The sequence below is a fragment of the Tripterygium wilfordii genome, chromosome 4 (assembly GCF_013401445.1).
Source record: "Tripterygium wilfordii isolate XIE 37 chromosome 4, ASM1340144v1, whole genome shotgun sequence".
Lineage (NCBI taxonomy): Eukaryota > Viridiplantae > Streptophyta > Magnoliopsida > Celastrales > Celastraceae > Tripterygium > Tripterygium wilfordii.
In genome coordinates, this window is record NC_052235.1 from 8,950,619 (window position 1) to 8,967,036 (window position 16,418).

The following is a 16,418-nucleotide window of genomic DNA, read 5'->3' on the forward strand; positions in this document are numbered from 1 at the left end:
GCGGCTCCATTGCATCAAACGGTGCACAAATGCCAATAGATCCGTTGGCATATTATATGCCAGCGGATCTGTTCCCAAAAAGCTCCCATTAGGGGGATAGGGGGGGCTGGAATTGCTTTTTCTGAAATTAAATGAAATGTTTTATATCTCATCCGCTCATGTCATCTAATGGTATTAAGAGATGCCAACTCATGTCAGTTAGTGAAGTCAATTTAATAAAAACTTCAAGTCCGTGAACAATGGTCCCGGAAAGAAAAACACAAATAACCTAGTGAGAGAGAGAACTACCAAGTATAAGGGAAGGGAATCTGGCTCCATATTGCCTAGAGCTACCACCGTCATCCGATTCAATTCCCACAAAAGGTAATCTGGTAAAGAAGTTAAGTAGTCGACGCGGTAAAGCACGCAAAGTCTAGCTGCCCAAATATGATTCACAAACAAACCCTTCGTCGAACAAAAGGAGATCTAATACAATTGGACAGAACTTCAGAACAAAATCAATGGCACTCTAATGGTTGTCGTCGCTGGTGAGGGTGGTCGTAGTCGCTAGTTGTGTCCCTTCGTTGGTGGAGAACTAATTTTGGGAGAGATGAAGTAAGAGAGAACCCTAGCCTAGTTTAAGAGATTTATTTAATGATATTAAATCTCAGCCATCAATTTCATCTAATGGCTGATATTTAATTAATTACACACAATTTCAGTAAAGCAATTCCAGCCCCCCTATCCCCCATTAGGAGCTATTTTTTGGGCATTTAAGACCTTTGCTTCTTTTTTTTTTTAAAAAAATTAAACTGACGAAGGCTCGCTTGTAATCATTATTGTTAATGTTTTTTTCTTTTTTTAAAGAATGTGGGCCCACCTCTATAACATTTATTATTTAAAAAAAATCATTTTTATATTGAATTTCTTATAAAGGATCATTTTACATTTTATAAAAATTACGTGAATGTTACACAAATTTTTAATTTTATATTTAACATTAAAATTAATTTTAATAATAAATTATACTTATTAGACTAATTTTTTTAAACAAATTATTATAAAATTTTAATTTATAATATTATAAAATCTAAAATAATATTTTACTCCACAGTTTTCAGCTAGCGTCAAATTTTTAGTTCGCCAAACACCTCACAGCATTGAATGGAACTTTAAGTTTAGTTTTTTTTTTTCCACAGCTTTTCTGTTAGTATTGAAAATCAATATAACCGCTTTATCAAACGGACACCTTAACAACAAAAAAACTCTCTTTAGCCTTTTTTTTTTGAATATAAATACACACACATATATAACTCTAGCTAACCAAACACCACCCCTAAGGGCAAAAAGTATTTGGTTTACTAGATTTATATACTACACACTTATAACAACCGATGTGGTATTTTTTACCCAGACTTTTTAAGTGAAACACCTAAACAATTTCAATCTCTTTAGTCTTTACTACCTCAATTTCAATTATTATTATTTTTAATGGAACTTATGAAAGAGTAGGCGCACCGAGAAATCTTTCCGTGCAACAAAGTAAATTTTGGGGATAGCTTTCAATTGAAGTGGGGTTACACAATTTCCTAAAAATTTATCATTCACATTTAATAATGAAGAAAATATTTGACAAGTTTTAAAAATAGAAAACCAAAATGTGGTGTGATGTGCTACACCTTTCAAACCAATGGATTTAAATTATAAACTCTATAATTTTAAACGAATTGTGAAAACCACAGATCTCTTTTAGTTAGTCACCTGATCACGAGCAGACAATGTATGAATTTATTCACGATATTTCAAACATTGTTATTCAAAATTTCAAATAAAATTAATAATAGGATAATCGTTTTATTTTCTTTTTTTTGATATAAGAAACAAATTATTCACGTTATTTCAAACAATATTTTAATCATATTAATAGGATAATAATTTTATCTGAATTTTGTTTTATTTGTTTTTGACATAAGAAAAAGAAACATTCCATGAGAAACAACTATGAGCCAAGTCCAGTCGCTCTCGTAACCTTTGTTTTTCTATCTAAAATGGGGCGGCAGGTAACCATTTTCTAAGGTTTCAAAGGCTTGCTAGGGAGAGTGTCTTGGTTTGGCAAGTTCTGGTTGTCAATTGATATTATATCTAGGTAGGGAGGTCTGGTTGTTCTTTTGGGTCTTTTCCCCATGGAGGATTTGTTCGAGAAATTGATCCTTACTGAAGAGGAAGTGGGTGGGGTGGTATAGGCGAGAATCAAGCTGCTACTGGGAAGACCAAGGAGGATCGGTGCTTAATTGGCCAAATTTTCAACACAAGGCCCTCTAATACTGATGCTTTGAAAAATACTCTAATGAATATGTGGAAAAAAGAGATACGGGAGTTCAAAAATTTGGGTGAAAATAAGTTCTTTCTGGAATTTGGGTTGGTTCTGGCAAAGAACAGGATTCTCAACAGGGAACCATGGAGCTTTGATAACCATCTTTTCGCCTTAGCAGCGTTTGATCCCCTGATTTGAGTCAAGCACATAGAGGTCAAATATGTTTCCATCTAGGTGAGGTTGCACGATTTGTGATGCAAACTAGATCAAGAATCACACTTGAAACTAGAACACAAGACAAGCACGGTGAGAATCACTCTCGTTTTCTTTCTATTATGGAATCACTCCAGAATATTGGTTTTCTTCTTTCATGCGAAACAAAAATGAGCTGCCTATTCAAAGGAAATAGAATACTTAAATAATAAAAGATCACATGTGAACACTTTTATTCATTGACTCGGTTGCCCTTATCAATGCTAGATTTCAGCCACCATCAGCTCCGTGTCTCCTGCCTTTAATTCTTCAAGGTTGTGTTGAATGTCTAGTTGCACGGGCATGGGCCCCTTAGTTGGTCCACTGAAACTAAAGCCATCTTTTGCACCAATTCCCTCCTTCACTAAGAAATTCGACTCCGTCGAATGATGCTGGCAGTAGTTTTCAAGCAGAATGGGATTCAATTGGGCTAATTCTTCCGCATTTATCCATGAATTGTCAGATTCTGGTTTGCCCACCCAATGGACAAGAAATTTGTGATACCCTCCCCGCCTCATAGAGACAAATTGATGGTCTATAATGTGATCCACTTTCTCATTCGTTGCTGGTATGGGAGGCACGTTGGGAGTTGATATTTCAGTTCTTTCACTACTTGGGGCAGGGTCTTCATTGTACTTGATTAAATCAGCTACATTGAATACGGGATGCAGTCTAATGTTTGGTGGCAACAATACTCGATAAGCGTTGGAGCCAATACGCTGTACCACCTGGAATGGACCGATTCTTCTATCATGTAGTTTATGATAAGCACCAGGTGGGAATCTCTCAGGCCTAAGCCGAACCAAAACCATGTCACCTACATCAAAAGTTTCATCACGACGATGCTTGTTTGCTGTGTGGCGGTAGAGGTCATTTTGTACGGCAATCCGTTTGCGAACCTCTTGGTGAAGTCATTGCAGCCGCTCCACGGTGTCCACAGCTTCGGCACTACTATGGGGTGGTAATGGGAGTGGAATCAGGTCGATTGGTGCTTTAGGTTGCTTGCCCAACACTATTTCAAAAGGGCTTCGTCCTGTGTTCCGATTAACCGAGGAATTGAATGCAAATTCGGCTTGTGGTAACAACTGATCCCATGTTGTTGCATGGTCTTTCACCAAACATCGGAGAAGGTTTCCAAGACTCCGATTTGTCACTTCTGTCAGGCCGTCCGTTTTGGGATGGAATGCGGTCGAATATTGGAGTTTAGCGCCTAATTTGGCCCATAAAGATCGCCAAAAATGGCTGATGAATCGTGAGTCTCGGTCAGCTGTAAGGGATTGTGGAACTCCATGCAATCGCACAACTTCACGAAGAAAAATGGCTGCCACATGTGAGGCATCATTTGTCTTGTGACATGGGATGAAATGGGCCATTCTCGAGAATCTATCAACCACCACCAATACAGCATCATGCTTCCTTACTGTCTTTGGTAAACCCAGTACAAAGTCAAGGGTGATTTCTTCCCATGGGCTCTCTGGGATCGGCAGGGGTGTATAAAGACCGGTATTCCGTCGAGAACCTTTGCTGAATTGACAGATTTGGCAATGATCTACAATTCGGTGAACATCACGTCGCAACTTGGACCAATAGAACCTTTCAATCACCATTTGTAAAGTCTTCTCCCTTCCAAAGTGGCCACCTAATCCACCAGAATGAATCTCAATAATAACTAAGTCCCGTAGGGATCCTTGAGGCAGACAAAGTTGCACTCCTTTGAACAAATAACCATCAAAGAGATTGTAAGGACTGTCCTGATTTGTTCCACCAATAGTCAACCTTTGCCAAACATTTGTGAACTCTTCATCTCCTGCATATTGTTCACGCACACACTCAAACCCGACCACACTTACCTCTAGATTGGTAAGAAGATGTGCTCGTCGGCTGAGCGCATCTGCCACTTTGTTCTCCGTTCCCTTGCGATGCCGAATGGTGAAAGTAAATTGCTGCAGTACTGCAACCCATCTTGCATGGCGAAAGTTAAGCTTTTGCTGTGAATTCAAATGCCGCAAAGAGTCATGGTCCGTCACGAGGATAAACTCATTATGCAATAAATATGGCCTCCAATGCTTCACCATTTGGACCACCGCATATAGCTCTAAATCATAGGCAGAATACCGTCGTCGTGCTTCATTGAGCTTCTCGCTGTGATACGCCTCGGGTTTTCCTTCTTGACTTAGGACTCCTCCTATTCCCACCTGCGAAGCATCACAAGATAACTCAAAGATTTTGTTAAAATCCGATAAACGTAATACCGGTGCTGTGGTAAGAGTTTTCTTCAACAATTGGAATGCTTCATTTGCCTCGGTCGTCCATAAGAAAGTAGTGGCTTTCAAACAGTCTGTTATTGGTGCCATGATGGTACTGAACCCCCGGATAAATCGGCGGTAGAAGGATGCGAGTCCATGAAATCCGCGCACTTCAAATATATTGCAAGGAGTTGGCCAATCAGAGATGGCTTGCACTTTGTTAGGATCCATGCTTAATCCCCTGTCAGATATAATATAGCCCAAAAATTGAACTTGTGATTGTAAAAAGGCACATTTGGCTTTATTCACGTACAACTGTGCATCCTTCAACACTTGAAAGACTTCACGCAAGTGGTACAGATGGTCTTCGGTCCTCTGGCTGAATACTAGGATATCATCAAAATAAACCACTACAAATTTGCCAACTAGTTTCCGAAGTACATGGTTCATCAACCTCATGAACGTACTTGGGGCATTTGAAAGACCGAATGGCATAACACACCACTCATACAACCCATCTCGAGTCTTAAATGCTGTTTTCCATTCATCCCCATCACGAATCCGAACTTGATGGTAGCCGCTACGCAAATCAATTTTAGAAAATAATACAACACTTTTTAACTGATCTAATAAATCATCAAGGCGCGGTATTGGAAATCGATACTTCACCGTTATTGATGGCGCGGCTGTCCACGCACATGCGCCAGGTGCCGTCTTTTTTGGGTGTCAAAAGAGCCGGTACTGAGCATGGGCTCATACTTTCTCTTAGAAATCCTTTTTGTAAAAGATCATGAACTTGCCTCTGGAGTTCGTCATGCTCCATGGGACTCATTCGGTAATGAGGGAGGTTGGGCAGAGTTGCACCCGGTATGAGATCAATTGCATGTTCAATCCCACGTATTGGAGGTAATGTGGAAGGTAGTTCATTAGGAAAAATAGCATGAAACTCTTGTAGTAGAGATGTTACCTCGGGTGCCTCCGTGTTGTTAGAGTCCATATTGGTCTCATGAGCCACAAGTAGGAAGATAATTTGGGACTCCTTGCTGGACAATTGAAATTGCCGAAGAGATAGTGTTGTGGCTAATGTGGAATTTTTAAAAAACTCTCCCCCACTTGGCTTCATTGGACGCAAAATGATATTGTGCCCTCTATACTTGAAAGAATAGGTATTTGCTCGTGCGTGGTGGAGCACATCTCTGTCAAATAGCCAAGGACGACCCAGTAGTAAATGACATGCTTTCATTGGTATAACATCGCACCACGCCGAATCTTTGTAGTTGGTTCCTAATGAAAAAGATAACAGACATCTCTGTTTCACGGGATGGTGGTGTCGTCAATCCACCCCACGAGATATGGTTTTGTATGCTTCTCTGTAATCAACCCATTGCGCTCCACCATGTCTTTAGAGATAACATTCATACTACTCCCTCCGTCAATGATGACTTCCAAAGCTTTGCCATCCTTCTCGAAACGGGTACGAAAAATGCTAGTCCGTAGCCATTCGTCTGCTGATGGTTCTACCATTTGTCCTGTGAGAATTTGTCGTATCACACACATAGGCAATTCTGAGGGTTCCAATACTTCATCAATGACCTCCGTGTTTACTGCCGTGTGTGCTTCCTCACTTGCAATCTCCAGTTCATCTCCTTCACACATTAAGGCAATTTTCCTTCCTCTTCCAGGACACACATACGCATAATGACCAAAAGTGCCACATTTATAACACTTGGGACCTCCAGGTTCCTTCCCTCGTTGAAGAGTAGGTGTAGTTGTGTTGGTGCCAGTTTCCGTCCGTGCCGCCATATTGCCTTGGGTGGGTAAGGAATTTGTAACTGCTCGAGAACTCTTGTAATCCAGACTACTGGGTTGGTAACGCTTGTTATACTGGCTCTTCAGACGACTTTCTATCTTGAGGGCTAATTGAAAGGCCTCTCTGACATTCTCCAACTTAGTAGTCTCTAACTCCCTACTGATCTCCTCTCGTAGTCCTCTCTTGTACCTGGCCAAGGATTGTTGCGGATCTTCTATCACCCGAGATCGGACAATCAATTCATGAAATTTGTTGTTAAATTCCCGGACTGATTTGCTTTCCTGCTCCAAAGATAGTAATTCTCGAAACACTATCTCTTTGTAATTGTGTGGGAGGTATTCTTCCATGATGTATCCCTTCATTTCTCTCCAGTCCATAATTGATGGTAATCGCGAATGGTATCTCTGTTCTTCCAAACTTTGCCACCACACGCATGCTTGACCTTTGAATTTCATACGAATAAAGCGGACCTTCTGCTCTTGATTCATGCCTACCCAGTCAAAGAAATTCTCCACCTTAGCCAACCAGTCCATCACCTCATGGAGTTCTTGGTTGCCATCAAACTCCGGAACATCAGCTTTGATTTGTCTCATTACTTGATCTGTTTGATCAAAATGGCCATATTGCCTACAATTGTGGCGAAAGTATTCAGGTTTGGGCTCATGTCGAAAAGCTCGACTTCGTTCACCAGTACGCTGAGTATAGGAATTACGTGGTTTAGAGTGTTGACCATGAACACCTTCAGCATATTCATCACCAGCCTCCTCTTCAATCTCTTGGACCACCTTCTTACCACTCCTCTGAGTTGGGGAACTCGTTGCTCCAGCTAATTGATTCACTTGCTCCGTCAGCTTAGTTATTTGTTGAGCCATGTCCGGGATTTGCTGGAGAGCTTGCGTCATGGCTGGAAGCTGTTGAGCCAAGACAGTCATGAGTTCATTTTGTTGGATGGGATCTGTTGAATCAAAGTCCGTGGCAGCGTAGTCCTTGCCGTTACGTGTAGGCATGATGTTTCCTCTGATACCAAGTTGATGCAAACTAGATCAAGAATAACACTTGAAACTAGAACACAAGACAAGCACGGTGAGAATCACTCTCGTTTTCTTTCTATTATGGAATCACTCCAGAATATTGGTTTTCTTCTTTCATGCGAAACAAAAATGAGCTGCCTATTCAAAGGAAATAGAATACTTAAATAATAAAAGATCACATGTGAACACATGATGTGAACACTTTTATTCATTGACTCGGTTGCCCTTATCAATGCTAGATTTCAGCCACCATCAGCTCCGTGTCTCCTGCCTTTAATTCTTCAAGGTTGTGTTGAATGTCTAGTTGCACGGGCATGGGCCCCTTAGTTGGTCCACTGAAACTAAAGCCATCTTTTGCACCAATTTGTCATTAGGGGGTTTTACAGAGGAGGTAGGGAGGTTGGTCGGAGCCAAAGTAAGCGAGGTCTTGGCGGTGGATATTAGAGAATCGGGGTCTGGTGAGGAGGAATTCTTACGGGTCCGTATTAGGTTGGATATCACACATCCTTTAAAGAAGGGTATGATGTTAACTATGGAGAGATCAAAGATCTGGCTTCCATTCATATACGAGAGACTTACGAACTTTTGCTTTGAGTGTGGAAGGATTAGACATTCTGAAAAGGATTGCTCTTTTGGGGAATTGATAGTGATAGGAATCGAACAACGATCAAGCAGCGGAATAATAAAAATTTTCGATTCCTAATATGAGGATCTGTTTAAAACCAGCATTCGATTATGGGTTTAGAATAGTTACCCTTGTAACGCGTCTTTCGTATTGTCGAAGCATACAACGAACACGAACTTTCTGATCGTGCCTCTATGGTATCCACACGAACGATGCAATCTTCGTGTACATCTCACGTCCACGAACGAAACTCACAAGCCCTCCGGTTGCTAGACCGAAATGAGCCCGCCGTCTTCAAATCCGATTCAACAGCGTGAATCAGTATAGTGAGTAAAATTGGAGAGACCTTTCGAAAGACTCTCAGCCTTCCTCTTGAAAGACTCACGTATAACTTATATATATATATATATATATATATATATATATATCTGTAAACATATATATATATATACACGTTCAAAACCTTTTTTTTTGTGTTTATCTATATATATATATATATATATACACATACATGAAGAAAATGAGATCAAATAGAATTCCAAAATGTTTGAGTCCTACTCAAACACTTCTCTTGGTTTTTTTTAATTACTTAATATCAAAGTCAAAATATCCTAGTCCAATTAGGACCGAAAAAACGCTCACATTAAATATGAAATTCATCTCATGAATTTTACATTCCGTATTTCTTACCATTCTTAGTGTGCGACCCTGTAGGTTCCCGTAATGTTGGTAGTAATTATAAAATCCTATTTTAGAATTACAAGCAGTGAGCGATGTCTAGCAACATATCACTGCTACCCAAATTACGAGAAAGTCAATGTTTCGACTCAACCTTTACCGCGACTAATGTTACCGTGTTGTAAATTCCTTTTATCCTCGATATCTTGATTGAACACGAGACATTGATATGTCACCCTCGTATAGCACAATCAATGTTTCCTGATTCCCGAATAAGCTAACCGAAACAAATGACATTGATATCATTATATCACTCATTTGACCATGACCATGCATTTATCAGCTCTATTCAATCAAGAGGCCTAAGATATCAATCCCGTGTTATGAGAAGGACAAATTCCATCTTGATCACTCACATCCCTCTACATAATTTATTGTACACTCGATCACCACCTTGTTAAGGGCAACGTTTAACAGTGTCAAAATGAATAATTTCTCATGTCGAGAACAATGGTGATCTCAGGTCGAAAAACTACAAAATATCATCATCACTATGAAATTATTTATGACATCCATAACACACTTTATGTAATGATTTCACGGTGGGTCGGTCCAGTACATAAATTCTCCAATTCATGTACCTACGTGTTGACTTAATATCATAATTAATCAAACACATATTAGTCTCTACGTATTATTGTCGTCCCTATTAACAATAATATTTGGGTAAGGACATTTAAGAATATACATTATATTCTATGGACATTACTACAATAATTCATACTACACAGATATAAATAATTGCAATAACAAAAAAAAATAACTTTTATTAATAAAATATTTATGATAATATAATGTGCTAAAGAATCATCAGATGATTGACTTTAGTGCACACTCTCCAACAAACTCCCACTTGCACTAAAGCCAATCACTCATGTATCTAATACCTAGTGAATTGTTGTGTTGATCATGCTTCTGCTGTGTCAGAGGCTTGGTCAGTGGGTCGGCAATATTTTCGTTTGTGGAAACTCTGCATATCTTCACATTTCTTCGATTAATGATCTCTCGAATAAGATGGAATCGTCGAAGTACATGTTTGGATCGTTGGTGAGATCGGGGTTCCTTAGCCTGTGCTATTGCTCCATTGTTGTCACAATATAGCTCAATCGGATCCGCAATGCTAGGAACAACCTCTAGTTTAGCTATGAACTTTTTGATCCAAACAGCCTCCTTTGCTGTATCGAAAGCTGCTATATACTCAGACTCTGTTGTAGAGTCAGCTATTGTCTCCTGTTTTGAACTCTTCCAGCTCACAGCACCACCATTTAGGCAAAACACATATCCTGACTGTGATCGGAAGTTGTCCTTGTCGAACTGGAAGCTGGCATCAGTGTAACCCTTTACATTGAGCTCTTCCTCACCTCCATAAACCAAAAACATATCCTTAGTCCTTCTCAAGTACTTAAGAATTGTCTTAACGGCCATCCAATGACATTCACCAGGATTTCCTTGGTACCTACTCGTTACACTAATTGCATACGAGACATCAGGACGTGTACATACCATGACATACATGATATACCCTATAGTTGACGCGTAGGGTATCTTACTCATGCGTTCTCTCTCATCTTGTGTCTTAGGACACATGTCATTTGAGAGAGTAATGCCATGTGACATGGGGAGAAGTCCTCTCTTGGATTCTTGCATGTCAAACCGATTTAACACTTTGTCAATGTATGTACTTTGACTGAGGCCCAACAATCTCCTTGATCTATCTCTATAGATCTTGATACCTAAAATATAGGTAGCCTCACCTATGTCCTTCATCGAAAAACAATTCCCTAACCAAAACTAAACATATTGTAAGGTTGGAATATCATTCCCAATGAGCAGTATATCATCTACATACAACACTAGGAATATAATGGTACTCCCACTGAACTTCTTATATACACAAGGTTCATCTTCGTTCTTGATGAAAATGAGATCAAATAGAATTTCAAAATGTTTGAGTCCTACTCAAATACTTCTCTTGGTTTTTTTTAATTACTTAATATCAAAGTCAAAATATCCTAGTCCAACTAGGACCGAAAAATGCTCACATTAAATATGAAATTCATCTCATGAATTTTACGTTTCGTATTGTTTACCATTCTTAGTGTGCGACCCTGTAGGTTCCCGTAATGTTGGTAGTAATTATAAAATCCTAGTTTAGAATTACAAGCAGCGAGCGATGTTTAGCAACATATCATTGCTACCCAAATTACGAGAAAGTCAATGTTTCGACTCAACCTTTATCGCGACTAATGTTACCGTGTTGTAAATTCCTTTTATCCTCGATATCTTGATTGAACACGAGACATGAATATGTCACCCTCGTATAGCACAATCAATGTTTCCTGATTCTCGAATAAGCTAACCGAAACAAATGACATTGATATCGTTATATCAACTCATTTGAGTATGGCCATGCATTTATCAGCTCTATTCAATCAAGAGGCCTTAGATATCAATTTCGTGTTATGAGAAAGAAAAATTTCATCTTGATCACTCACATCCCTCTACATAATTTATTGTACACTCGATCACCACCTTTATAGCCACCTTGTTAAGGGCAACGATTAACAGTGTCAAAATGAACAATTTCTCATGTCGGGAACAATGGTGATCTCAGGTCGAAGGACTACAAAACACCATCATCACTATGAAATTATTTATGACATCCATAACACGCTCCATGTAATGATTTCATGGTGGGTCGATCCAGTACATAAATTCTCCAATTCATATACCTACGTGTTGACTTAATATCATAATTAATCAAACACATATTAGCCTCTACGTATTATTATCGTCCCTATTAACAATAATATTTGGGTAAGGACATTAAGAATATACATTATATTCTAGGGACATTATTACAATAATTCATACTACATAGATATAAATAATTGCAATAACAAAAAAAAATAACTTTTATTAATAAAATATTCATGATAATATAATGTGCTAAAGAATCATCATATGATTGACTTTAGTGCACACTCTCCAACAGATAGGGCATAATCTAGGAAGGTCATCAACAAATTACCAGTATGGTGTGTGACTTAGGGCTGATATTGCAAACAAAAGGAATGGTGAGGGATCGAAAAGTCATAAACATTCGAAGGAACAATCATCTCGGAGCAGTGATCAACGGTTGAGACACAAGGGTGATTCAGATTCTTTTCTGGATGAGGATGCTTCACACAATCCTAAGGATTCGGGGGAGTCTCAATAGGTAGAAAGATGTATGAGTGAAATAGTGCATTTAATGTTGATCCCTAAGGTAGTTCCTAATTCATCCGGAAAAATTCTGGTTATGGATAGCAAAGTTATGTCTACTAGTCTTATTGGATTTGGGAGACAATTTTCTCCTTTAGCGAAGTCTGAATTTGGCTATGAGGAAGGGATTCTAGTGAGAGTGTCTATTTTTTCCAGACAAATACTAATATGGTATCTAGAAAATGGAGGAGGCGAGCAAGGGCATAGGGTGTGGCTTCAAATCCATCTCCTACTTCGGTTAAAAGAAAGTTTGTTGGGAAGGAACTTAATGCATTAACAGTGATGGGGGTAGTTAATAAGAAAGGAAAGATTTATGTGAAGGGGGATACCACGGTTGATAGTTTCGAGGCAGTGGCTATAGAAAAGCCCCGCCCGACGATATGAAAATATTAGTTTGGAATTGTAGGGGGTTTGGGAACCAACCTACAATTCAGAAGTTACACCATTTGGTGAAATCAAGTTACCCAGTGTGTGTTTTCTTATTGAAATAAAAAAATTTGACCCAGATTCATTGTCTTCAAGTTAGTTTGGGTTTTGATAGTGCTTTTGCGGTTGACCCTATTGGAAAGCGTGGGGGTTTACTCATTCTCTGGAAGTCAGAGTGCAAGATCTTGTTGAAAAACTATTCCTAGTATCATATTTCAGTTTCTATTGTCTATTCTGGTATTGATATTCCGTGGATCTTCACTGGTTTTTATGTCCATCCTTATTCTTTTCAGCGAGCTCAATTTACTTGCTTTGAAATGGCAGCCTTTCAAACCTAGCCTAGCTTTGTGCAGGTGATTTCAATGCAATTTCTAATTTGGGAGAGAAAGTGGGAGGCAACTCCAAAGTAGGTAAATCGATGCTATACTTCAATCAAGCTTCTCTGGTAGTGGGTTTATATGATCTTGGGTTTAGAGGTCAAAAATTCACATGGAGTAATAGACGGGCTCATATGTCTAATTTCATCAAGGAACGTCTAGATAGAACCATGGCTAATGTAGATTGGATGAACTGTTTTCACAAATTTGAAGTCTTGAACATCACTACTTCCTCCTTAGATCACTACTGCATGCTTGTGTCTCTGGAGTCAGCTAGGTCCAGACATCCTAGCAAATAAATTTGCTTTTGTTAGGTGAATTGGTGGGGCACAAATGAGGATTGTAGGAGGGTTATCTAGTAGCAATGGGTTCAAGTTAGGCGTTTTTTTTCTGATAGACCATATATTCAGAGATACAATAGGTCTTTTTCATGTTGTAGAAGAAGTATTCAAGAATGTGTTGCCAAGCATAAAAGAGATGAGAATCAACAGTTGTCGCATCTGTAAAATTGTCTGGCTTTAAATGTTGCTAGGGATAATGGTTCTAACCAATGAGAGTTGAGAAGAATTCACTCTGCCATTGAAGTCTTTCTTGAGAATCAACAATCGAAGATTAAATAGTCGCATGAAGGCAATAGAAATTCACGTTTCTTTCATAATAGCATCCGACAGAAGCATCGGTCCGTCTCTATGGAGAGCATCCAGGATCCTTGTGGGGTCACCAATTCTTCAAAGCCAGAGATTCTATCAGCATTTCACTAATATTTATCTTCTCTATTTCAATCTTCAGCGGGGGGAACCAGGTAGTTAATTTTTTGTCAGTTATGCTGTGTGTTGTAACAGATAGCATGAATTGTTTTATGAGTAATAGTTGTTCTAAAGAGGAAGTGTACGATACAGTTTTGGCTATTGATTCTAATAAAGCCCAAGGTCTGGACGAGTTTTCTTCGGTCTTGCACAAGAAAAACTATGATAGTTTGGGGGATGACTTATTCACTGTAGTCCAAGATTTTATGCGTAGCGACTTTCTTCCTCCCGAGATTAATCAAATGATTATAGTATTGATCCCCAAAATTCAGCACCTTGCGAAAGTAATGTGTTGCATAAAATTGTAGCTAAGCTCCTGGCTAACCAGTTGAATGTAATCCTCCCCGAGATTATTAAGGGTAACCAATCATCATTCATTGCAGGTAGACTGATTATGGATGATATAACTGTGGCATATGAAGCTCTACATTCGAATGGCGATTAAGCATCGTAGTAACAAGGATTATATGGCAGTCAAATTTGATATGAGCAAATCGTATGATCGAGTGGAGTGGAATTTTGTTGAGAAGGTAATGGAGAAAATGGGTTTTAGCCCGACTTGGATTCGATTTATCTTGCAGTGCATTCGATCCGTATCCTATTTTGTTCTAGTTAATGATGTTTTAAGTGATATGGTTATCCCTCACCGGGGATTAAGGCAAGGTGATCCCCCATCTCCTTTGTTATTTCTTTTGTGTACGAAGACTCTCAGCTTAAGATTAGCTTTGCTTGAATCTCAAGGCTTGATGGAGGGTATCCCTTTTGGTGGTGAATGTATTCGTGTCGCTCATCCATTATTTGCCGACAACTGTATTTTATTTTGTAAGGCTTCTATAGCGGTGTGGGAGTGTGTTAGTTCTGTTCTAGCTATGTACGAGGTAGTTTTAGGGCAAAAATTGAATTTAGAGAAAACTTATCTTTTTTTCAGCAAGTACACTACTTTTGAGGTGAATGATTCTTTGAAAAATTGAGTTCAGGAGATCAAAGCTTTTGAGATGTACTTGGGACTCCCGACGATGATTGGTAGAGCAAAATCTGAATCCCTTTAGTATATTGCGGACGAAGTTCAGAGAAAGACTCAAAACTGGACAAATCATTTTCTTTCTAATGCAGGTCATGAGACTCTTATAAAATCAATTTTGCTGGCGATCCCCAGTTATAGTATGCAAGTCTTTCAATTTCCAAAAGGGCTTTGTAATGAGCCAAATTCTATCATTCGGAAATTCTTGTGGCGGGGAGAAAAAGGAGAAATGGGATTGCTTGACTCCCTTGGGACTTATTATGTAAGGCCAAGACGAAGGGTGGTCTAGGCTTTCGAGAGTTTGGTATCTTCAATGAAGCTCCGCTTGCTAAAAGGGTTGGCGAATTATTCAAAATCCATATTCACTTGTATCTAGAGTGCTTAAAGCTAAGTATTTTAGATCCTATTCATTCTTAGAAGCTGATACTCTCTCCAATTCCTCTTTTGTGTGGAAAAGTTTATGCTCGGCTAGAAGCCTTCTTAAGGATGGCCTCCATTGGAGGGTTGGGTTTGGGAATAATATTTGTATATAGGAAGACAAGTGGACTTCTAGACCTCTCAATTTTAAAGACAATTTTAGGGATTGGGGCTTGTCTAGGCATTCTACTGTTAATCTTCTTATAGATCATCATTTGGGGTGGTGGAATCGTCGTCTTATCAAGGAGCAATTTAATATGGAGGAGCCCAATCTTATTCTTTAGGAAGTAGTCTGTCCTCGAGCATGACATTCTTCCTACATACTCGAACTTGTATCATTAGAAGGTTACTTTATCAGAGACATATCCTTTATGTTACCAAGGTCCTGAAACAATCATGCATACCCTTTTCTTTTGCCCTCATGCAATCAAGGTTCTCTAGGCCAACTCCAAAAGTATTCAAAAATTTACATTGGTGGGGTCTTGCTTCTCAAAGGTTTGGAGGTCTATTTCGAATAAATTTGATTCCTCCTACCTCTCCACTTTGGCTGTGTTGTTTTGATTGATTTGGCACAGTCGAAATTATATTCTACATGGGGGTCAACCCTTGCATACTTCCCAAATTGTCAGGGCAGCCAGTGAATCTATTCAGCTGGTTAGAGCAAATCACTCAGATGCGAGAGGGCCCTGTTCTCTTGAGTTTCCTTCCTTGAAGTCAAGATGGTGCTTTCCTAGCATGGGAGTTGTGAAGATTAATTTTGATGATGTGTTGTGTGTTAAGCGTAATAGGGTTTAGCAGTATTTTTAGAAATGATCAAGGTTTTCCTCTTGCTGCTTTGTTTGAATGGCGTCCGGTGGTTCTCTCCCCTTCCCTAGTAGAGGCATACTCAACTCTTTCATCTTTGCTACCGGCTAATCACCTTGGCTATCATGCTATCCATCTTGAAGGTTACGCGCACTTCTAATATTATCAAGGCTATCGAATACTCCCCTAGGAATGAGAACCTTTCAAATTGGGGTGCTATGGTTGCGGAAATCAAATTGGTTTTACAGAGATTTTCTTCATGGATTGCGTCGTATGTGCAAAGAGATCTTAATGAGTTTGCTCACTCT

General features: G+C 39.2%; 2 protein-coding genes across 2 annotated transcripts; both read right to left on the reverse strand.

Moving 5' to 3' along the window:
• Positions 1-2,769: 2,769 nt before the first annotated feature.
• On the reverse strand, positions 2,770-3,357 carry LOC119996916. The gene has a single exon (XM_038843697.1). The coding sequence runs from the start codon at positions 3,355-3,357 to the stop codon at positions 2,770-2,772; it is 588 nt and encodes a 195-aa protein (XP_038699625.1).
• Positions 3,358-6,072: 2,715 nt separating this feature from the next.
• On the reverse strand, positions 6,073-8,085 carry LOC119995839. The gene is made up of 2 exons (XM_038842293.1): positions 6,484-8,085; positions 6,073-6,399 (listed from the first exon to the last, which is right to left on the reverse strand). Exons 1-2 carry the CDS (start codon positions 7,606-7,608, stop codon positions 6,106-6,108), a joined length of 1,419 nt encoding a protein of 472 aa, XP_038698221.1. The 5' UTR covers positions 7,609-8,085; the 3' UTR covers positions 6,073-6,105.
• Between the last annotated feature and the right edge of the window lie 8,333 nt (positions 8,086-16,418).

Coding starts and splice junctions, on each gene's coding strand:
- LOC119996916 (XM_038843697.1), bottom strand. CDS start 3,357: ATGGTTTTGGTTCGGCTTAGGCCTGAGAGATTCCCACCTGGTGCTTAT.
- LOC119995839 (XM_038842293.1), bottom strand. CDS start 7,608: ATGCCTACACGTAACGGCAAGGACTACGCTGCCACGGACTTTGATTCA. Junction 6,400..6,483: donor GCACTTTTGGTCATTATGCG/TATGTGTGTCCT, acceptor GAAGCACACACG/GCAGTAAACACGGAGGTCAT.